The sequence below is a fragment of the Garra rufa genome, chromosome 25, assembly GCF_049309525.1.
Source record: "Garra rufa chromosome 25, GarRuf1.0, whole genome shotgun sequence".
NCBI lineage: Eukaryota > Metazoa > Chordata > Actinopteri > Cypriniformes > Cyprinidae > Garra > Garra rufa.
The window spans coordinates 19,201,618-19,224,630 of NC_133385.1; the positions used below are offsets into that span (position 1 = coordinate 19,201,618).

Here is a 23,013-nt window from a genome sequence, read left to right on the forward strand (position 1 = left end):
GACAGAAAGAAGAACCACGGGTGTCTTAAAACGAGTGCCTTACTGCTTTAAAGGGTTAATTAATTCAAACACAAACACAAAATGCAAATAAAAAAAACTTGCATTTTTCAATTCATATGACAAAGGGGGAAAAACGGTATATGAGGCCCCCACGTGGCCGCTTGAGTTCAACGTGCCGTTCTTGTCGCCCCTTACAGGGCGTTCGACAGAATGCAGGAGTCTTCCATTTTTTTTTTTTTTTTAGCAGGTCATCCCATGATGCACCGCGCCTTCAACGGCTTCAGTCATTCAAGCAGCTCAGCCCTGGTGTTAGTGAGAGCGTCTGTTCTGTTAGGCCATCTGGGTTCGGGTAACCTGTGTCCTGAAGCGGACCGGTCCCTGAACGGGGGTCTTTACTCTCTCATTTCGAGGTGAACTTTCCCGTCCATGCTTCAGGAATCGCCGGTCGTTGAGGGAAGCGAGCGTTTGGGCGGCAGAAGCGGTGCTGTCAGCGATATAACAGCAGAAAGCGTTAAATATACAGGCATAAACCAACCGGAAAGAGAACTGCGGGAATCGAACCATACTTTAAAAGCAACTTGATGGATTTGGAGACCGGAAGAAACGATCTGGGAGCAATGGGAGACTCGATGCAGCCGCAGACCCCCAGTCGCCACGAGAAAAGTCTCGGACTGCTCACGACTAAATTTGTGACTCTGCTGCAGGAAGCGAAGGACGGAGTGCTGGATCTGAAAGCTGTAAGCACGACACGAGCTCAGCACCTTCATCATTATCACTACTACTACATAACCATCATCACCATCAGCTAACTATGTTTTTAGTATCAGACGCGCATTGTCTGCGGCATATGCATCGTTTTTAATGTCTGCATGCAAACATGCACTTTAGGTTGTATAACAGCATGGAAAAGTTAGTTAAAAAGTTAAGGAAAGATGGGGTCGCCTCCACGCACAACCCCTCTCTTACTCCCCCCGACACTTCGCCTCTTAAACTAGTTCGTCAACTAAACTAGGCGAGCCTGTTAACAGGTTGCAAATGTTATGTCACTCCCGGTGCGAAGCAAAACAGCTCCGGTGTTTGTTGTTGTATCCCATAGGTTTTTTTTTTTCTGCGGTTGAGAAGCAGATCCCATCCGGACTAAAAACTCAAACAAAAGCCTTCAAAACAACCACGTGCTCTGGAGTTTGGGATAGTTTAGGCCTGCGCGACCGGGGGATGCGTTTCTTTGCATATCTTGGGTTTTTAACGCGATATTAAACGTCTAAAATATGTCACAAGTCTGATTTGAGTGACCTAGTGCGTATTCGAAGTGTTGGTTAAGAAATGCGCAGCAGCTTCTGGGAGTTGATTGCATCAAGTGCTTGCTTGTCAACTTTTCAGAGCTGTCGATTTTTTAAAGTCAGTAAGTCTTAAAGGGACAGTTCATGGGAAAATGAACATTCTGTCATTACTTACTCACCCTCATTTTGATTCAAGTCCGTGTGACTTGATTTCTAGAGTGGGGGCACAAAAAATGTTAGACTGAATGACAGTCTCAGTCACCATTCACTTTCATTGCATGCAGTAAAGATTCAGTGCAAGTGAATGGTGACCAACGCTGCCTGTCTGCGAAAATACAGTTGAGGTCAAAAGTTTACATGCACCTTGCAAAATGCTAATTATTTTAGCCAAATAATAGGGATCATATGCATGTGTTGTTTTTTTTTTTTTTTTTTTTTTTAGTACCGACCTGAATAAGATATTTCGCAAAAAAGATGTTTACGTACTTCACAAGAGAAATAATAGTTTACATACACTTGATTCTTATTACTCTGTTGTTACCTGAATGACCCACAGCTGTTTTTTGTTGTTGTTGTTTAGTGATGATTGTTCTTTGGGGAAAAAATCAGTTCCCACAAATTCAGTTTTTTTTAGCATTTGTGTATTTGAACACTTTCCAACCATGACTGTATGATTTTGAGATCCATTTTTTTCACACTGAGGACAACTGAGGGACTCATGTGCAACTATTACAGAAGGTTCAAATGCTTACTGATGCTCCAGGAGCAAAAATGATGCATCAAGATCCAGGGGTGTAAACTTTTGAACAGAATCAAGTGTGTACGTTTTTCTTATTTTGCCTAAATATATATATTTTTTCTCATTTAGTTTTGCCCTTCAGAAGCTACAGAAGGTACTTGACAAAATAAAAGTAATAAATAAAATAATAATAATAATGGAATTTACCCTGATCTTTAAATTCAAAAAGTTTTCACCCCGGCTCTTAATGCATCGTGTTTTCTTCTTGAAGCATCAGTTGTGCTCTGTGTGAAAAGTTAGATCTCATACAAATCATACAGTCATTTTTGGAAACGGTTTAAATACACAAAAATGCAGATTATTATTATTATTATTTTTTTATTTATTTTTTTTCTGAAGAACAGTGGGCAGTTTAACTGTTCAGGACAAATTAACAACTATTACAGAACTAAACAAAAAAAAAAAGGATGAATGTAGAATGATGAATTGATCATTCAGGTAAACTTTTGACGACTTCTGTATTTTTCTCAGAGAAAATATAGTGAGTTTTTCCGTGAACAACTCTTTTAATGGTTTCATATGTGAAACATTTGCACTGTGCAAAAAACGTGTGTGTGTGTGTGTGTCGTGTTGTTAGTCCATTTACGGGTAATGAGAAAAAGAATCAATAATCTGGTTTGTTCTATTTGTGTAAATGTGATTTAGGCTGCAGATACTTTGGCTGTAAGGCAGAAGCGGCGCATCTATGACATTACCAATGTTTTGGAAGGCATCGGACTCATCGAGAAGAAATCCAAAAACAGCATCCAGTGGAAGTAAGACCGACATTCTCCTTACATACTCCTCTATTGTTGTTCCTAAGCGAATAGCATCACACATTAAAATTTTTAGCGGGCTACTAGGTTAAAAGTGCCTGTGCTACAATGCTTTTTATTCATATTAAGCTCTTTACTATTATTGCATGAGTGCGACAATCTTTTTGCACTCAAGGTATATTATGTAAATATGAAATATAGTAATCTATATGTGACCCAGGACCACAAAACCATAAGGGGCAGTTTTTTGAAATTAAGATTTATACACCATCTGAAAATTGAATAAACAGGCTTTCCATTGATGCATGGTTTGTTAGAATGGGACAATATTTGGCTGAGATGCAACTATTTGAAAATCTGAAATCTGAGGGGTCCAAAAAAATCGAAATATTGAGAAAATCGCCTTTGAAGTTGTCCAGATTAAGTTCTTAGCAATGGATATTAATAATCAAAAATTAAGTTTTTATTTGCGGCAGAAATATCTTCATGGAACATGATTAGAGCTGCACAATTAATCGTTAAAAGATCGCGATCTCGATTCGACCCCCCTCACGATCTTAATCCAGCATTTATACGATTCAGCCATTTATATTTTATTTATATTTTACAAAACTTTTGCTAGCCTAATTACTGCACAGACTGCTGTTCAGCCTTATTACGGTAGCAAACTTCCTTGACTATTACGCCGGAATGGGAGTGTAGTTCCTAATCTTATCAGCCTAGAAAATTGAAGCTTTGCATTTCCGCCGGTCTTAGTACACGATATAACTACAGAAGAGTCAAGTTTTAAATAGGACAAATATGGAAACTCATTGGTCATTTTTGAACGTGATGCTATTGGTCTCATAGGGTTCAATGATCTATGCTAAGCTATGCTAAAAGTGATATCGCCAGAACAGGAAAACAGCTGAATGGATTTCAAAACAGTAAAACTCAACTTATTAACTCGGGGGGAGTTGGAGAATGAGTGTTCCTTTAAACTGTCTATTTGTTGAATATTCTGTCTATTTTTATCCTGAAAAAAATTATTAGTTTCTACAAAAATATGAAGCAGCACAGCTGTTTTCAACATTAATGATAATCAGAAATGCAGCAAATCAGCATATTAGGATTATTTCTAAAGGATCATGTGACACTGAAGACTGGAGTAATGATGCTGAAAATTCAGCTTTGCCATCACAGGAATTAATTTGTTTTAAAATGTATTTGAATGGAAAACAATGTCTTTGTGTAGTTTTGATCAAATAAATGCAACTTTGGTTAAAGGAGAAGTTCACTATCAGAATGAAAAGTCATCCAAGATGTTCATGTCTGTCTGTCTTCAGTTGAAAAGAAATTAAGGTTTTTGAGGAAAATATTCCAGGATTTTTCTCCATATAGTGGACTTCAATGGGGATCAGTGGGTTAGAGCTCCAAATTGCCATTTCAATGCAGCTTCAAAGGGCTCTACATGATTGATGAGCTTTTTATGCTTTTTTTTAATTGATATGCTTTTTTGCCACAAAGGTTGACCTCACATATTATGTAATCACACACACAAGACGTATGCAGAAGTACCGATCCAGTGTTTACAAAATGAATGTGCAAAGAAAGTCAAATGCCCTTTACAAAAATAGGTAAATCAATGATGAGAGACAATTTTGAAGTTGGAGGAGCCAATGGGCTGCAGTTTTTTTACATTGCCCTACCTTTTTGAACCAAGTTACACAGACAAAGAACTAACCGCGTGTTACTTTTCCAACGTAATTATGCAATGTGTGAAGATGTGCATCACAGAGCTAGTGCAAGACGTGCATTGTGGTTAAAACGTATATACATTCTAAAAAAAAAAAAAAAAAAAATCAAGAAAATGACTGATCGTTTCACTAGTTGAGACCATTATTTCTCGGCTGGGATCATGTAGAGCCATTTGAAGCTACATTAAAAATGCAATTTGGACCTTCAACCTGTTGGCTCCCATTGAAGTCCACTATATGGGGAAGAATCCTGGAATGTTTTCCTCAAAAACCTTAATTTCTTTTTGACTGAAGAAAGACATGAACATCTTGGATGACATATGGGTGAGTAAACTATTAGGAAATTTTCATTATGGAAGTGAACTTCTCCTTCACCACCGACACCAAACCTTTGTACTGTGATGTAATATGCTATTGTATTCATTACAATTAAAATAACACGCAGTGAGTGCCAATGAGCAAGTGAAACAAGGTTTATTTTAAGTAATAACCCCACCCAAACATAAAAATGCAGTTAATTGCTCTTCTGAGACATTTGTTTAACATGAGTGTCTTTATTAAGCTGTAGCTATTTTTATTTTAGAGAGGTATCTGTTTGAATGTCAACTTATTCACTTGATCTAAATGTCTGTTTCTATTTCTGTTCATTTGTAGGGGTGTTGGTCCGGGTTGCAACACGCGTGAAATTGCAGACAAGCTGATAGACCTCAAGTTGGAATTGGAGGATCTTGACAGGAGGGAACATGAACTCGACCAGCAGAGAGTTTGGGTTCAGCAAAGCATCAAGAATGTGACAGACGACTCGCTAAATAGCCCATATCCTTCTAGCTACACTTTTAAGATTCATCTTTTGAGTGTTGTAACCACTGTATGGTATTTAAAGGGATAGTTCACCCAAAAATGAATATTCTGTCATTAATTACTCTCCCTCATGTCCTTCCAAACCTGTAAGACCTTCGTTCCTCTTCAGAGGAACGTTATCAAGTACATACGCTGTGGTACTCGATAATGATGGCACATGGACATCATTACCGATGTCCTTGCTACGTCTCTGGGCTTCTAGGTTTCTGGGTTTGGAACGACATGAGGGTCAGTAATTAATGACACAATTTTCATTTTTGGGTGAGCTATCTGTTTAAAATCTAGGTTGTTTTAGCTCTAGATGCTCCTATGATACTTTAAACTGATCCTCAAAGTGAAGTTTGTATTTGAAAGCTTCTGTTGGCTGTATGTCCTTAACTTGACGCACTCTGGCGTTTGTAACACATCAAGACCTCTGCAATTGCTTCAAAGGTTGGTTCTTCCCATCAAACACTCAGTGAAACACCAGTGTTAATGCAAAAAGCTACAAATGTCTGATCGTTTTGATGTTTCCTTATTAACTTTAACTCTGTATGTTTGTCTACCACTAGGTGACACTCTTCTCGCAATCAGAGCTCCTTCAGGAACACAGCTAGAGGTTCCTGTGCCTGAATCTGTAAGTCATGATTGTATTTCTATTAAAAAGTAATGTGGAAAGTTTATATATTTATATAATAAATAAATACATTTTATTATTATTATTCATTTTAGCATGGCAATGGGCAAAAGAAGTACCAGATTCATCTGAAGAGCTCTGCAGGCCCTATCGAGGTTCTGCTGGTGAATAAGGACCCTACTAGTTCTTCTCCTGTGGTGCTGCCCGTGCCCCCACCTGATGACATGCTTCAGAGTCTGTCAACCCCAGCTTCAACTACCTCTGCTGCTGCTGCGCCCACCAAACCAGCAGCCAACAGTACGCCATCCTCCACTTCCACCTGCCAGAGTCCCACCACGACCACCACTGTCACCGTCCCTCCCAACTCAACCACTGCCTCTGCTGCTGGGGCAGCTACAGGTTGGATGCTGCCAATAGTTTTATGAATTATTGTGTCTGAATATGCTTTGCTTGTTGTCTTTTTGTACTATGATTTACACCTTGGCAAAGTTGCATCTGTAATGAGATGTTATATATTGTTATCATTATATATAATATTATTATTTATTCAGATATATTCAATAATTGAATATTATAATATTGAATATAATCTGAATAAATAGTAGTATTATATACAATACCAGTCAAAAGTTTTTAGACCGTAAGATTTGTAATGTTTTTAAAGTCTCTTCTGCTCACCAAGCCTGCATTTATTTCATCCAAAATGATATAAATTAATTATTTTTTTTTAGCAAGGATGATTAAAATTTAAATTAAATTTAATTTAAACTTTAAGTTGATTAAAAGTGATGATAAGGACGTTTATAATGTTGCAAAATATTTTTATTTCAGATAAATGCTGTTCTTCTGAACTTTCTATTCACCCAAGACTCCTTAAAAATTCTACTTTGCTGTTTTCAACATTATAATGATACATTTTTTTTTTAGCAGTAAATCAGAATATTAGAATGATTTCTGAAGGATCATGTGTCACAGGAATAAATTACATTTTAAAATCTATTCAAATAGAAAACAGTTACTTTAAATGGTAAAAATATTTTAAAATGTTACTGTTTTTGCTGTACTCTGGATCAAGTAAATGCAGGCTTGGTGAGCAAAGGACACTTCACAAAAACATGAAAAATCTTACTGTTCAAAAACTTTTGACTGGTAGTGTGAATATATACAAATCTTTAAAATAATTTAAAAGTTTTGTTTTTTTTAAATCTCTTCTGCTCATCAAGGCTGCATTTATTTAATCATAAATACTGTAAAATATTACAGTAATATTAAATGTTACAGATATGTAATTGTTTTCTGGTTTTAATTTTATTGCACACAATAAATCGATCAGTTAATCAAAGATGTTTCTATTGTTACATCAGATTACTATTTCAAGTGACTATTAAAATGACAAATTACAATATTGTAATATTTTGCAATATTACAGTTTTAACTTTATTTTAATAAAATTAAAGCAGCCTTGGTGAACAGTCTTTCAAAGACTTAAAAAAAAAAACTTAATTATTCTAAACTTTTGATGAATGTATTTAATATTATTATGTTGTAACTATTAAACTATATATAATGAGACATGTAATTTCTCATGCTATTTTACTGTTCTTATTAGACATTTCAAGCACCTCCACTTCAGATACAACAGCCAATCAGACACCTTCAACAGACGCGCAGCAGCTACAGTCTTCAGCTTCATTGGACAGCAGCTCTTCACTTCCTGACTCCTCAACCCTTCTTGAACCAATCAAAACAGACCCTTCAGATCGTAAGTGCATATGCTTTTGAAAATGAGCATGATTCTGTCATTAATCATTATTGAAAGAAAGTTCTGGTCTAAAATGTTGAGTGTTGAATCTGGCTTGAGACAATACCATAAAAGTGATTAAATTCAAATTTATATTGTGCTTTAAAGGGAACACCTGATATTAAGACTTGTATGGCTTAATATAACATGAATGATGTCTCTTACTGAAATAAGTAGTAGAAAACCTATGAAAGATTTACGCTGTTTAAAAAAAACCCAAAAAAAAAAAAAAACCACTGTTTTATACATACACTATATTGCCAAAAGTATTGGGACACCTTCTAATGAACAGGTTTTAACTACTTTAGTAATTTCCATGAGTACAAATCTTAATGTTTAAGCATATAATGATATTCTAGGGTATTGTGCTTCTAATTTAATAGCAACAGTTTGGACATGACCCTTTTCTAGTCTAACATGACAATGCATCGGTGTATAAAGCAAGGTTCAAAAAGAAACTATTAATACAGTCAGTGTGGAAGAACTTGACTGATCTGGTAAAACCAAGTCCTAATCTCAGCTGAACACCTCTGGTGTGACTTTAAATGCAGACCTTGAGCCAAAAACTCATCACCAAACACCAATGACTTGTACATTCACTATATGGACAAAAGTATTGGGAAACCCCCTTCTTAAGAACAGAAAAAGGCACTTCCAAAACGGTGGCAACAATAATGGAAACATAATTCATGTATTAAAAAATTGCATTTCCATCTCTGTTGTTGTTTTGGAAGTGTCTAAAATGACTGTACCCATATGTACAAGTCATTGGTGTTTGGTGATGAGTTTTTGTCTCAAGGTCTGCATTTACAGTCACACCAGAGATGTTCAGCTAGGATTAGGACTTGGCTTTCTGCAGACCAGTCAAGTTCTTTCCCAATGACTGAATCAATCATTTCTTTTTGAACCTTGCTTTATACACAGATGCACTGTCATGTTAGAATAGAAAAGGGTCCTGTCCAAACTCTTGCTACAAAATTAAAATCATACAATACCCTAGAATATCATTATATGCTTAACATTAAGATTTGTACTCATGGAAATTACTAAAGTAGTCAAACCTGTTCATTAGAAGGGTTTTCCAATACTTTTGGCAATATAGTGTGTTTTAGACTATGGACAATGATTATTATTTTGATGATGTGAAATGGTTGCCCTTGGTGAGCTACTGGCACTTTCAGTTGCTATTTTTACCGCAACAGAACTTGGAAAATAAAATACTGATACGATGACGAAGCTCTTTCAGCTACTGAAAGAGCTTTCAGGTGGCAATGTATATAAACGTAGACTTAAATCAAATGCCGTGCCAATGAGTCTAAACTGCCCCAGATATCGAGCTAAAACCACACCGAGAAGCTCCTTCAGGGGCGTCATTACAAGTGTCGGCATGTTTACATCCTGCCAGGATGGCATCTAGTGTTTCTTGTCTTTGCCGTTTGTAAGCTCTTATAGTAGCTGTGGTCGACTAAAAGCCTCAAAGGCATCAGGGCTAAAGTAAAAAGAACAAAAGACGCAGGTCTTTACAGAGTTTTGTTCGTCCACAGGCATCTTCCCATTCTTTTCTCCTCTTATCACTAGGAAAGCAGTGAAGACTTGCATCGCTTTTCTTGTTGCCCTGATTTTATTTTCCAAGTTGTTACGCGGTAAAAATAGCAGCAGGTAGCACCAGTAGCTCACAGAGTGCAGCCATTTCATATAATTAAAATAATGGCACCTCCATCATCCAAACTATGATTAAAAACAATGTGGATCTAAATTTTTCATGGGTTTTCTACTATATATTTCAGTAAGAGACATCAATTAGTTACATTAAGCCATACAAATCTTAAAGTTCAGAATCAGTTGAAGCATTGTCTTGCTTAAACAACTCTGACTTGGGTTTTCTCTTTATTATCTCAGTGCTGGATCTCCCCAAAGAACTTTCAGAAATGTTTGACCCTAAAGGTGAGGACCGCTTTAACATTTTACATTTGCCGCTCCATGTTGATGTTTATCATCTGTTTGCTGATATGCTTAATGTAATCAGAGAATCTGTGACTTGACACATTCAAGTTTTCATATTTGTCATATTTCCTCCTTTCTCCATATAGAAATAATGAGCACAGATTTGCTAGAGGAGCTGATGTCGTCAGAAGGTAAAGCCAAGCTTGAGTCAGGCCACCTGTTTATAATCTATTACTAAAGAAATGGAAATTTGGATGTTTATGTATATAACAAATCCTATGTATTATATCATGTGTATATATATATAATCAATAAAAGTAGTTGAAATGTTCCGTCAACTGAAATTTGATCTATTTTAGATGCTAAATGCTCAATGACGTCTTTCTCTTTCATAGTTTTCTCTCCGCTCCTCCGTCTATCCCCTCCTCCGGGTGACCATGACTACATCTATAACCTGGATGAGACGGAGGGCCTTTGTGACCTCTTTGACGTTCCCATTGCCAACCTTTGACCTCCAAACACACCGTACAATGAGAGTAGTCTACTTAAAAGAACTTTCTTTTTTATTTACCCTTTCAAAAGGAGAACAAAAAAGAAAGCGTGGCTCTGTGTCAGATCCATATGTATGATAAGCTGATTCTGTGTGTATATAAAGCTTTTTTTATATGTGTATATTTACTCCAACCCCAAAGCAGCTGACTGAAAATGAACTTCCAATGCTAAATTCAACCGATTTAGTCTGAAGACATCAGACATCCATACAAACCATTTTTGTTTAGTCCCAAACTGTTTTTATACTACTTTTGTATAGACACCGAGGGAATTTCTTGTTTATCACAAAATAGACTAAATTCACCAGCAATGGTTTATGGTTCGATGAAAATACCAGCTAGACGCGTCTTCCTCTTCTAAAGTAGCACCTTTTTTTCTCCCCCTCTCGTTCAGTGTATTTATTACTGATCTGGACGCAACTATTATACAGATTGCTAATGAAACGGTGTATTACTTGTGTGATTTATGCTTTTGATGAAAGCATGCCCCTAATGCATACGATTCTGCCAGTAGGAAGTTTCTCATCTTGCAGCAAATAACCGCTCTCGGAAAACCCATGCGGAAGTAATTAAGTTACACTAAAGATTTAGTGGCGAAGATTGCATTGTGTGGAATTGATACAGTTTGGTGCTACATAGCGAAATCTATTTATCATAGCGTCAGAAAAAGTGAAGGAACATAAACATACGCAAGTGTTGGATGAACCATTCCTACTTGTCTATTTCAAGTGTGCTTTATTAATGCCATGCGTCTCACTCACAAAATTATGGAAGCTTGTTTTCACAACGGAATTAAAGTTACGATTCAAACTTTCCTCAGCAATTCTGAGGAAAACTGAAATCGCATTTGCAAGAAATAAAATCAGAATTGTGAGGGTAAAGTTGTTTTTTGTAAGCTAAGAATTCTAAGGAAATTTTGTAATTATCTCAGAAAACAATGCTTTTTGTTAATTCCACAAAAAAAAAAAGTTTTTCATTCTGTGGCTGAAACAGGCTTTCATATAAAATGGCTGTAGCTTACGGTGTGAATATGACTTTAATCTTGTTTGATAGAATAACTGCTGTGGAAAGGTCACTGTACAAATGTTAAATTAGATGCCGATTGCTATTTTTGTATTTTAAAACATTGTCCCTCCTTGTTTTCAGACTATCTGTCCTTATCCCGTTTATATATGTGTATAGATGCTTTTGAAAATGTGACTTCTTCATTATGTCTGTATATGAGAAAAGCTGTTTAAAGAAGGATGTGGGTTTGGGGGAGTAAAGAAAAGTCACAATATGACAAAATACAGTATCGACGTGCTGTGTACTGAGCGCTGTCCAAACAGAATGTCATTATATATGGGTTCCTGACTGTGTTGGTACTAATGGTTGGCCCTGCTGAAATCTTTTCATATTCCTATCTGCTAAATGCTATTTTTCTGCTTGTACGCAGTAAGCATTTGCCATTTATTTTTGTACTCGATAGATCTCCATCTGCTCTGGTTTTCTTGAGATAAATAGTCTGCGGTTCCTTCTGTCTAGCTTATCTCTCTCCACATTGCACTTTAAAACAGTTTCTCATACAGGTAACTTTCAGCCCTATGCATTTAGTGGGCTGACCGAGTCAGTTTTACAGTATCCAGGGAATTCAAGCAGTTTTCCGATCTTCGCTGTGTCATTGCAAAATACCGGAATTGTTCTTTACTGGAGTCGTCATCCCCATGAAATAAAGAATGTTTTTGTATTTGGGGTGCTCTGTTTAATTTCAAGGCGTTTGATCCTTGTTCCTAATTCCTTAGGAGTCTGTCATGCTGCTTCTAGGTGCTTGAGTCATATCCTGCAGATCCAGGCATTTCTGTTCAAGTTTGACTTGAATAGGTCTATTGTAGTGTAGTGGTGATGAACTTGGGTTGGTAACCGTTTGAGTGTTTGAATCCCGTAAGGATGGATCCAAAGTATTACCATTCTGCTTTTAAGACACCAGCCTTGGGTTTTTAGTTGCTAGCTTAATAAATGTAGTCAATTTAAATATGAATGCATAAATAAAAATGTTAGGTATTACATAAGGAAGTCATAGTTTTCAGTTAGAGCAGAAGTCATCCGCCTTTTTCCTTTCCGTAAAGGCCCCTATACAATTAAAACGACATAGAAGAATGAACTAATATGACATTTAGAACAAAATCAGGCCGAAATCCAGTTCATTTTGAGTTTGTTTCGGCAGTTCGAAACTGCTTTACCAAAGCCATTTTTTCTGGGGGAGAGTTGGGCTTGGCCATTTGTGAATTTTATGGGTCTGGCTTTTGGTCTCATCCGCATCCAGCTATTTTTTATCTGTACAAAACAGCTCGTTTTGTTGTTTGATATTGCAAATTGGGGTGTCTTACCATATTATTTTAATGTATTATCTTAATTATGTACACACTTGTTGTAGTGCAAACTATTTTACCGTTTTCTGCACGTTGTTATTATTGTATTTCTCAGCAACTAATGAAATGGAAGTCTCGCCCATGGGCTGACTTCCACTTTAAAGAAAACGGTGGATAGTTATTTTATCTTTTAGTAAACAGTCACACCAACATGGATTGCATTTGGTAATTAAAGCAGCATTGTTTGGTTGTGTGAGGATAATTTATATACATAAAGAAAATGTACTATTTTACTTCATTGTAGATTTAAATAGCCTATCATGAAAACGGTTTTTTTTTACATTTATTTAAAGGGGCTATATGTAACTTTTTCCTCAAAATAAATGTAACAATAGCCTTTTTATTTGACCATTTATGACTCAAACATCTCTTGATGAGCATACTGACACCTTGTCAGCTCACAGTGGGTGCACCTATAAGCCTGTATCCTATTTTTCCTATTTTCTGTCGGGTCGGATTTTTCACGCGCTGTCTGCGGATGTGACGTCAAGCGCGTTCATACCGCTAGTCATATATATTGCAAACAAACTTAGTTTCTAAAACAATATATGTATTTGACTGTTCTTACCTCTGTAAACATAATGTTGACTTCTTTGCAGCGGATGACTTGTGAAGTGTGTACGTACGAGAGCGAGCAGAAAGGAAGAGCAGTTCCGTTTTTTGGCCACAGGTGTCAGTCGCGAGTTTAAATTTCAGAAAATTACATATAGCCCCTTTAAGGTACTATTTAAATGTACTACTGAATAAACTATTTTAATAGTAACAAAACTGCATCAAACAACTGTCTTACATAATTGTATTAATAATTACATTTTGACATGTTTTTCAACAATTAAATGGTTAACAAACCATTTAGCATCATTTCTTAAATGCTGTTGTTGTGTAAGATATTACTCCATGAAAACACTGTTGCAAAAAAGGTTGCGTAATTTACAAACAAGAAAAAAAAAAACGAAATAAGTAAATAAAAATTTAACCATCTACATAAACTTACATTATATGATAAAGGATATAATTATGATACAGGAAACAACTCAAAATAACACCAAAATTGTATTTCTTAGTATTTTTGAATACTCAATTTGAAGTATAAAATCTGCAGATCTAGTTGTTTATGAATAATGAAGTAATAATACAATATGTAAAATAGCAGATTCAGATATTTCCCATATCCTGAGAATCATAAAAAAAAGTGTCATGAATAAGAAACAAATGGACACCAGGACTAAGTTATTCCAAAAAAATAAAATGGAAAAAGGAAACATGGAAAAGACATGTATATGCAAAAACAATGTTTTATTTGTTTCCATTAACCAATATTTTTTTTTAGATTTTAGGCCATTTTTGACCAAACTTTATACAAAGATAATTCTCAACTACACTCCCAATCAAATGTTTTTGAACAGTTAGATTTTTTTGTTATGTTTTTATTTAAATGCTCACCAAGCCTGCATTTATTTGATCTGAAGTACAGCAAAATAGTACAATTTTGAAATATTTTTACTATTTAAAATAACTGCTTTCTACTTGAATATATTTTAAAATATAATTTATTCCTGTGATCAAAGCTAAATTTTCAGCATAATTTCTCCAGTCTTCAGTGTCACATGATCCTTCATAAATCATTCTAATATATGCTGATTTGCTGTTCAAGAAACATTTATTATTATTATTATTATTATCAATATTTAAATGAGTTGAGTACTTTTTTTCAGGATTCTCTGATGAATAGAAAGATCCAAAGACCACCATTTATCTGAAATAAAAAGTTTTTGTAACATTATACACTATACCATTCAAAAGCTTGAAGTCAGTATATTTTTGGAGTTAGCATCCTTTATTTAGCAAGGATGCCTTTAATTAATCAAAGTGATGATAACGACATTTGTAACATTACAAAAGATTTCTATTTAGTATAAATGCTATTTTCTATTCATCAAAGAAGCCTAAAAAATCTACTCAGCTGTTTTCAACATGATAATATAATTTCAAAATAATAATAATAATAATAAATGTTTTTTGAGCAGCAAATCAGAATATTAGATTGATTTCTTAAGGATCATGATGCTAAAAATTCAGCTTTGAAATCACAGAAATACATTACATTTTAAAATACATTCAAATAGAAAACAGTTGTTTTAAATAGTAAAAATATTTCAAAATTGGACAGTTTTTGCTGTACTCTGGATAAAAAAATGCAGGTTTGGTGAGCAGAAGAGACTTCTTTAAAAACATTAAAAAACTTTTGACTGGTAGTGTAGGCTATGTTACGAAAGGTATAACAGAATGATTTATATACTGTATTTTACTTTTTGCAATATGTACATAAAATGTATATGCATTGCATCTAATTTGCAAGTTAATGTGTTCTGGGGGCAAACCATAATAAAAAAAGAAGTGTAATAAGTACAATAAGTGTACTAAATAACCTGGCAACATTTTCATGAGAATATATCATTATATTTCATATTTTATTTTGTATTTCATAGTTCATATTTTATTGACTTGCGTCTCCCCAAAATGCTTGATTAAACCTAGTGTCCTCCTCAGAAGACATGTATTAAATTATGTCAAAATTATAACAAAAAGTCATATTCCACCATAACATTTTTCTGAAATGTTTATTTACAACAAACAATTTTAAAATGAGTCATATTTAATTAATAATTACAAAATATTATCACATTTCCCTAAGAGAGGGAGAGGTTTATGATCAAACCTCCAAACATTTGATATTGTAAAAAAAATGTGCTCTGTACAAAACATCCAGACTTAAAACTGTGGCATGTGTGGTCTCAGAGAAATTCACTAAAATGTAATGTCCTCTACAGAGGACAAAAGTCGGTGCCTGCCCTAGGTCCCTGACGGATATATAATTATTTATGAACAATGTAATCTGTAGGAAACCGACATAGCATGTCTAACTTGCACTGTAAACAGCTACGCTGATTATAAAAGTAGCGTTTAGTTTTGTTTCGGGCAGTGTTAAGTTTACTGTAAAGTTTCGGGTCTCCCCTCTTGGTCCCTCAAAAAAAATTCCCATAAACTTTTGGAGAGAGTTGGGTCTCCGCTCCCTCCTCCAGGGGGCGGGAGGGACATTATTCAACCCGGAACTGTGAATGTGATCAATTAGAACTCTCCGAAAACTTTGAACGAAATGTAACAGCCGATCGTTCGAAAAGAATCAAATCACTGTCGCCGTTTCGCGCGAACAAAGCGCAAATGTTTATTCGCTCCGCTGCTCCGCGAACTCGCAGAGTGTGATTTTTCTTTCCTGCTTTCCAACAGGTAAGACGAAAGAAAATAACTTTTGTTCGAAAGACTTTGGCTGCTACTTCTCTCTAACGCTAAACAAGTCAAAACAGATTTCAACGTGTACGTGTTTACATTTACCTATTCGTTTTGTATTGGAAACACACTGAACTATTGTTGTGAGTAGACGCGAGTTTGCTTCTGTTGGTAGGCTGCTTGAAGGCAGTGAAACAGCGTTCCACATCGTTTAAATCTAAATGTTTTGTCAGGTTTACATGCAAATAGTTTTGAATTGAACACAAATGTTTCCCTTTAAATCTTTTTTTTACTTGACGTCAATTATGAGTAGGTAAAATGCAAAGCCACGCACATGAAATCTTCAAACATGTGACTGATAATCTTCCTAGCACTTTTGCATTTGCCAAAAGAGGTTTTGATTGAGAAATCTAATTAAACCTTGCAGGAAAACTGTGAGATGTTTGCTTTGTAGGTTGTTGGTCTGTCAGAATGTGGCACGGATGAAATTCCAGGCAGTCTGATTTCTATTCACTCCCACTGGAAATGAGACTGTATCTGGGTTCAAAGGGCAAGAATCATTTGGGAATGGAGCCAGTGGATGCTAAACTTGTCGGTGTAACTAGTTTTGACAGTTTATTTCTTGTTTTAGCCATTTCTCAACCCAAAAAATAGAGTGGCAGGAGGGCTGTGCTGTCACAACTTCTTTCTGAGCGTGCTGAGGCATGCTGGGAATGGAGTCTGGGAAACGCAAACATTCAGTCTGTGTCAGCAACTCTTTCCCAAAGCTTTAGATGGAAGACTGTGTCTTAAAAATAATTTAATCAGCTTGAAAAAGCTCATTAATATTTGGAGTTTTGCAAACATGTGGTTAAGATTAGTTTCTGTGAATAATCGGTATGAATCAGAGAGATGTGATAGAAGTTTTAGTTGAAATGTTGTTTTGGGCCCATTTAGTGTATTTTATTATCCAAAGTCACTCAAAAACCAGCTTTCACTCTTCCAGTGGGAAGTCTTCTGAGGACACATATGGAAGTACTTGAGTCTGTTTAACAGTTCGGCAGAGGCTCCTTAATAAAGTAACCGTGTGCATGTGCGTATAGAGGTAGTTTTGGCCTCAGATGGCACACTTACATGCCGCCCACAGTCAGTTCAGTGACTATCTAATGCATATTGCATGCAAAAGTAGGAAGAGATGACCGAAACCACACGCTGCTTTCTGATTAGCTGGCTTTAAAGAGATACTTCTCCATTAAATTAAAATTCTGTTATTATTTCTCACCCTCATGTTGTTCCAAACCTGTCCGACTTTTTCTCAATGTTCTCTCAGCTTTTATGTCAGTATTGTTTGTCCAGGGGCTGTTGTTTCAGACTAATAAAAACATATATTCTTCACAGTATCTGTTTTTGTGAAATAGTTTTACTATATTAAATGACTGCTTTCTATCTGAATGTTTTTTTAAAATTTATTTATTTCTGTGATCAAAGTTAAATTGTTTTTGTATTACACAGTAAAAAGAAAGTCTGTCAGGTTTGGAATTGCATGATTGCTCATTTTTTGTCTGGGCTGTTCCTTTGAGTTACATGTTTACAATGCACTGGGCAGCTACTATGAGCTTTTGAGGAAGAAGAATTTGCAAGGTTATTATTGACGTCAAATTCGTTAAAGATAATGAGAGTTTTGTTTAACACTTAGGAGAAAGGTAACTATGTTCATGAGCAGCACTGTATTTTTTGTATAGTTTTAAAAAAGTTGTTTCTTCATGTGATTAGCAGATTTTAGAGTAGAGGTTTAGAACGACATATGGTTAAATAATGTAAATGATGACAGAATTTTTAATTTTTATTACTGTAACATTCTTTATTCTTTCTGCCACTGAATGAAGAATTAAAAAGGTAATTATGACTTTTTAATCTCAGTTCTGACTTTTTTTTCTTGCAGTTGGGAGTTTACATCTTGCAATTCTGACTTTTTTTTTTAGTTTTGAGATATGAACTCGCAGTTCTTTTTTTTCCTCAATTTCATGATATAAACGCACAATTGCAAGTTATGAAGTCACAATTGCGAGTTATAAAGTCAAAATTGTGAGATATAAACTCAGAATTATGAGAAATTAAATCAGAATTGCAAGTTATAAAGTCAGAATTGTGAGATATAAACTCAGAATTATGAGAAACTAAGTCAGAATTGCAAGATGTAAACTCACAATTGCGATTTATAAATTCAGAATTACGAGATATAAAATTAGAATTGCGAGTTATAAAGTCTGAATTGCGAGATATAAACTTAGAATTGCGAGTTATAAAGTCAGAATTGTGAGATATAAACTCAGAATTATGAGAAACTAAGTCAGAATTGCAGGATATAAACTCAGAATTTCAGGTTATAAAGTCAGACTTGCGAGATATAAACTCAGAATTATGAGAACTTAAGTCAGAATTGCAAGATATAAACACAGAATTCTAAGAAATTAAGTCAGAATTGCAAGATATAAACACAGAATTCTAAGAAATTAAGTCAGAATTGCAAGATATAAACTCAGAATTCTAAGACATTAAGTCAGAATTGCAAGATATAAACTCAGAATTTTAAGAAATTAAGTCAGAATTTAAAGATATAAACTCAAAATTCTAAGAAATTAACTCAGAATTGCAAGATATAAACTCAGGATTCTGAGAAATTGCAAGATATAATTGTGAGTTATGAAGTCAGAATTGCGAGATACAAACTCATAACTGCAAGTTATAAATTCAGAATTGCGAGATATAAACAGAATTCTAAGAAATAGTCAAAGAAATAGAAAAAGTCAGAATTGTGAGTTATAAAGTCAGAATTGCGAGATATAAACTCAGACTTCTATGAAATGAACTTAGAATTGCGAGTTATAAACTTAGAATTGTGAGTTTTAAACTTAGAATTGCGAGTTATAAAGTCAGAATTGCGAGTTATAAAGTCAGAATTGAGAGTTATAAAGTCAGAATTGCGAGTTATAAATTCAGAATTGCGAGATATAAACTCAGACTTCTATGAAATGAACTTAGAATTGCGAGTTATAAACTTAGAATTGCGAGTTATAAACTTAGAATTGCGAGTTATAAAGTCAGAATTGCGAGTTATAAAGTCAGAATTGAGAGTTATAAAGTCAGAATTGCGAGTTATAAATTCAGAATTGCGAGATATAAACTCAGACTTCTATGAAATGAACTTAGAATTGCGAGTTATAAACTTAGAATTGCGAGTTATAAAGTCAGAATTGCGAGTTATAAAGTCAGAATTGCGAGTTATAAATTCAGAATTGAGAGTTATAAAGTCAGAATTGCGAGTTATAAATTCAGAATTGCGAGATATAAACTCAGACTTCTATGAAATGAACTTAGAATTGCGAGTTATAAACTTAGAATTGCGAGTTATAAAGTCAGAATTGTGAGTTATAAAATCAGAATTGTGAGTTATAAAGTCAGAATTGCGAGTTATAAAGTCAGAATTGCGAGTTATAAAGTCAGAATTGCGAGTTATAAATTCAGAATTGCGAGATATAAACTCAGACTTCTATGAAATGAACTTAGAATTGCGAGTTATAAACTTAGAATTGCGAGTTATAAACTTAGAATTGTGAGTTATAAACTTAGAATTGCGAGTTATAAAGTCAGAATTGCGAGTTATAAAGTCAGAATTGAGAGTTATAAAGTCAGAATTGCGAGTTATAAATTCAGAATTGCGAGATATAAACTCAGACTTCTATGAAATGAACTTAGAATTGCGAGTTATAAACTTAGAATTGCGAGTTATAAACTTAGAATTGTGAGTTATAAACTTAGAATTGCGAGTTATAAAGTCAGAATTGCGAGTTATAAAGTCAGAATTGAGAGTTATAAAGTCAGAATTGCGAGTTATAAATTCAGAATTGTGAGATATAAACTCAGACTTCTATGAAATGAACTTAGAATTGCGAGTTATAAACTTAGAATTGTGAGTTATAAACTTAGAATTGCGAGTTATAAAGTCAAAATTGCGAGTTATAAAGTCAGAATTGCAAGTTATAAAGTCAGAATTGAGAGTTATAAAGTCAGAATTGCGAGTTATAAATTCAGAATTGCGAGATATAAACTCAGACTTCTATGAAATGAACTTAGAATTGCGAGTTATAAACTTAGAATTGCGAGTTATAAACGTAGAATTGTGAGTTATAAACTTAGAATTGCGAGTTATAAAGTCAGAATTGCGAGTTATAAAGTCAGAATTGCGAGTTATAAAGTCAGAATTGCGAGTTATAAAGTCAGAATTGCGAGATATAAACTCAGACTTCTATGAAATGAACTTAGAATTGCGAGTTATAAACTTAGAATTGCGAGTTATAAAGTCAGAATTGTGAGTTATAAAGCCAGAATTGCGAGTTATAAAGTCAGAATTGCGAGTTATAAAGTCAGAATTGCGAGTTATAAACTTAGAATTGCGAGTTATAAAGTCAGAATTGCGAGTTATAAACTTAGAATTGCGAGTTATAAAGTCAGAATTGTGAGTTATAAAGTCAGAATTGCGAGTTATAAAGTCAGAATTGTGAGTTATAAAGTCAGAATTGCGAGTTATAAAGTCAGAATTGCGAGTTATAAAGTCAGAATTGCGAGTTATAAACTTAGAATTGCGAGTTATAAAGTCAGAATTGCGAGTTATAAACTTAGAATTGCGAGATATAAAGTCAGAATTGCGAGTTATAAACTTAGAATTGCGAGTTATAAAGTCAGAATTGCGAGTTATAAACTTAGAATTGCGAGTTATAAAGTCAGAATTGCGAGTTATAAACTTAGAATTGCGAGTTATAAAGTCAGAATTGCGAGTTATAAACTTAGAATTGCGAGTTATAAAGTCAGAATTGCGAGTTATAAACTTAGAATTGCGAGTTATAAACTTAGAATTGCGAGTTATAAAGTCAGAATTGCGAGTTATAAACTTAGAATTGCGAGTTATAAAGTCAGAATTGAGAGTTATAAACTTAGAATTGCGAGTTATAAATTCAGAATTGCAAGATATATACTCAGAATTCTAAGAAATGAAGTCAGAATTGCAAGATATAAAGTCAGAATTGCGAGTTATAAAGTCAGAATTGCGAGTTATAAAGTCAGAATTGCGAGTTATAAAGTCAGAATTGCGAGTTATAAAGTCAGAATTGCGAGTTATAAACTTAGAATTGCGAGTTATAAAGTCAGAATTGCGAGTTATAAACTTAGAATTGCGAGTTATAAAGTCAGAATTGCGAGTTATAAAGTCAGAATTGCGAGTTATAAAGTCAGAATTGCGAGTTATAAACTTAGAATTGCGAGTTATAAAGTCAGAATTGCGAGTTATAAACTTAGAATTGCGAGTTATAAACTTAGAATTGCGAGTTATAAAGTCAGAATTGCGAGTTATAAACTTAGAATTGCGAGTTATAAAGTCAGAATTGCGAGTTATAAACTTAGAATTGCGAGTTATAAATTCAGAATTACGAGATATATACTCAGAATTCTAAGAAATGAAGTCAGAATTGCAAGATATAAACTCAGAATTGCGAGTTATAAACTCAGAATTGCGAGTTATAAAGTCAGAATTGCGAGTTATAAACTTAGAATTGCGAGTTATAAAGTCAGAATTGCGAGTTATAAACTTAGAATTGCGAGTTATAAAGTCAGAATTGTGAGTTATAAAGTCAGAATTGTGAGTTATAAAGTCAGAATTGTGAGTTATAAAGTCAGAATTGCGAGTTATAAACTTAGAATTGCGAGTTATAAACTCAGAATTGCGAGTTATAAACTCAGAATTGCGAGTTATAAAGTCAGAATTGCGAGTTATAAACTCAGAATTGCGAGTTATAAAGTCAGAATTGCGAGTTATAAACTTAGAATTGCGAGTTATAAAGTCAGAATTGTGAGTTATAAAGTCAGAATTGCGAGTTATAAAGTCAGAATTGTGAGTTATAAAGTCAGAATTGTGAGTTATAAAGTCAGAATTGCGAGTTATAAAGTCAGAATTGTGAGTTATAAAGTCAGAATTGCGAGTTATAAAGTCAGAATTGCTAGTTATAAAGTCAGAATTGCGAGTTATAAAGTCAGAATTGTGAGTTATAAAGTCAGAATTGCGAGTTATAAAGTCAGAATTGTGAGTTATAAAGTCAGAATTGCGAGTTATAAAGTCAGAATTGTGAGTTATAAAGTCAGAATTGCGAGTTATAAAGTCAGAATTGCTAGTTATAAAGTCAGAATTGTGAGTTATAAAGTCAGAATTGTGAGTTATAAAGTCAGAATTGCGAGTTATAAAGTCAGAATTGTGAGTTATAAAGTCAGAATTGCGAGTTATAAAGTCAGAATTGTGAGTTATAAAGTCAGAATTGCGAGTTATAAAGTCAGAATTGCTAGTTATAAAGTCAGAATTGCGAGTTATAAACTTAGAATTTCGAGTTATAAAGTCAGAATTGCGAGTTATAAACTTAGAATTGCGAGTTATAAACTTAGAATTGCGAGTTATAAAGTCAGAATTGCGAGTTATAAACTTAGAATTGCGAGTTATAAAGTCAGAATTGTGAGTTATAAAGTCAGAATTGTGAGTTATAAAGTCAGAATTGTGAGTTATAAAGTCAGAATTGTGAGTTATAAAGTCAGAATTGCGAGTTATAAAGTCAAATTGTGAGTTATAAAGTCAGAATTGCGAGTTATAAAGTCAAATTGTGAGTTATAAAGTCAGAATTGCGAGTTATAAAGTCAGAATTGCTAGTTATAAAGTCAGAATTGCGAGTTATAAACTTAGAATTTCGAGTTATAAAGTCAGAATTTCGAGTTATAAAGTCAGAATTGCGAGTTATAAACTTAGAATTGCGAGTTATAAACTTAGAATTGCGAGTTATAAAGTCAGAATTGCGAGTTATAAACTTAGAATTGCGAGTTATAAAGTCAGAATTGCGAGTTATAAACTTAGAATTGCGAGTTATAAATTCAGAATTGCAAGATATATACTCAGAATTCTA

At 34.3% G+C, this 23,013-nt stretch overlaps 2 protein-coding genes across 2 annotated transcripts in view; both read left to right on the top strand.

Annotated features, from left to right (window-relative positions):
• Nucleotides 1-136: 136 nt before the first annotated feature.
• Nucleotides 137-12,060, top strand: e2f4 (E2F transcription factor 4). Its single transcript, XM_073831867.1, has 10 exons — nucleotides 137-737; nucleotides 2,725-2,834; nucleotides 5,225-5,385; nucleotides 5,819-5,863; nucleotides 5,983-6,047; nucleotides 6,143-6,446; nucleotides 7,657-7,809; nucleotides 9,748-9,792; nucleotides 9,939-9,983; nucleotides 10,188-12,060. The coding sequence occupies exons 1-10, from the start codon at nucleotides 582-584 to the stop codon at nucleotides 10,301-10,303; spliced, it is 1,200 nt and encodes a 399-aa protein (XP_073687968.1). The 5' UTR covers nucleotides 137-581; the 3' UTR covers nucleotides 10,304-12,060.
• Nucleotides 12,061-15,872: 3,812 nt separating this feature from the next.
• Nucleotides 15,873-23,013, top strand: part of elmo3 (engulfment and cell motility 3) — a 33,757-nt gene continuing 26,616 nt past the window's right edge. The window contains exon 1 of the mRNA XM_073831860.1: nucleotides 15,873-16,039. The gene's annotated coding sequence lies outside the window, so the exon portion shown is untranslated. The remainder of the gene's footprint in view (nucleotides 16,040-23,013) is intronic.

Excerpts from the sequence above, each read along its gene's own strand:
- e2f4 (XM_073831867.1), top strand. The coding sequence starts at position 582 with ATGGATTTGGAGACCGGAAGAAACGATCTGGGAGCAATGGGAGACTCG. Across the intron at positions 6,447-7,656 it reads TGCTGCTGGGGCAGCTACAG|ACATTTCAAGCACCTCCACT; the intron begins GTTGGATGCTGC and ends TGTTCTTATTAG. Across the intron at positions 9,793-9,938 it reads AGAAATGTTTGACCCTAAAG|AAATAATGAGCACAGATTTG; the intron begins GTGAGGACCGCT and ends TTCTCCATATAG.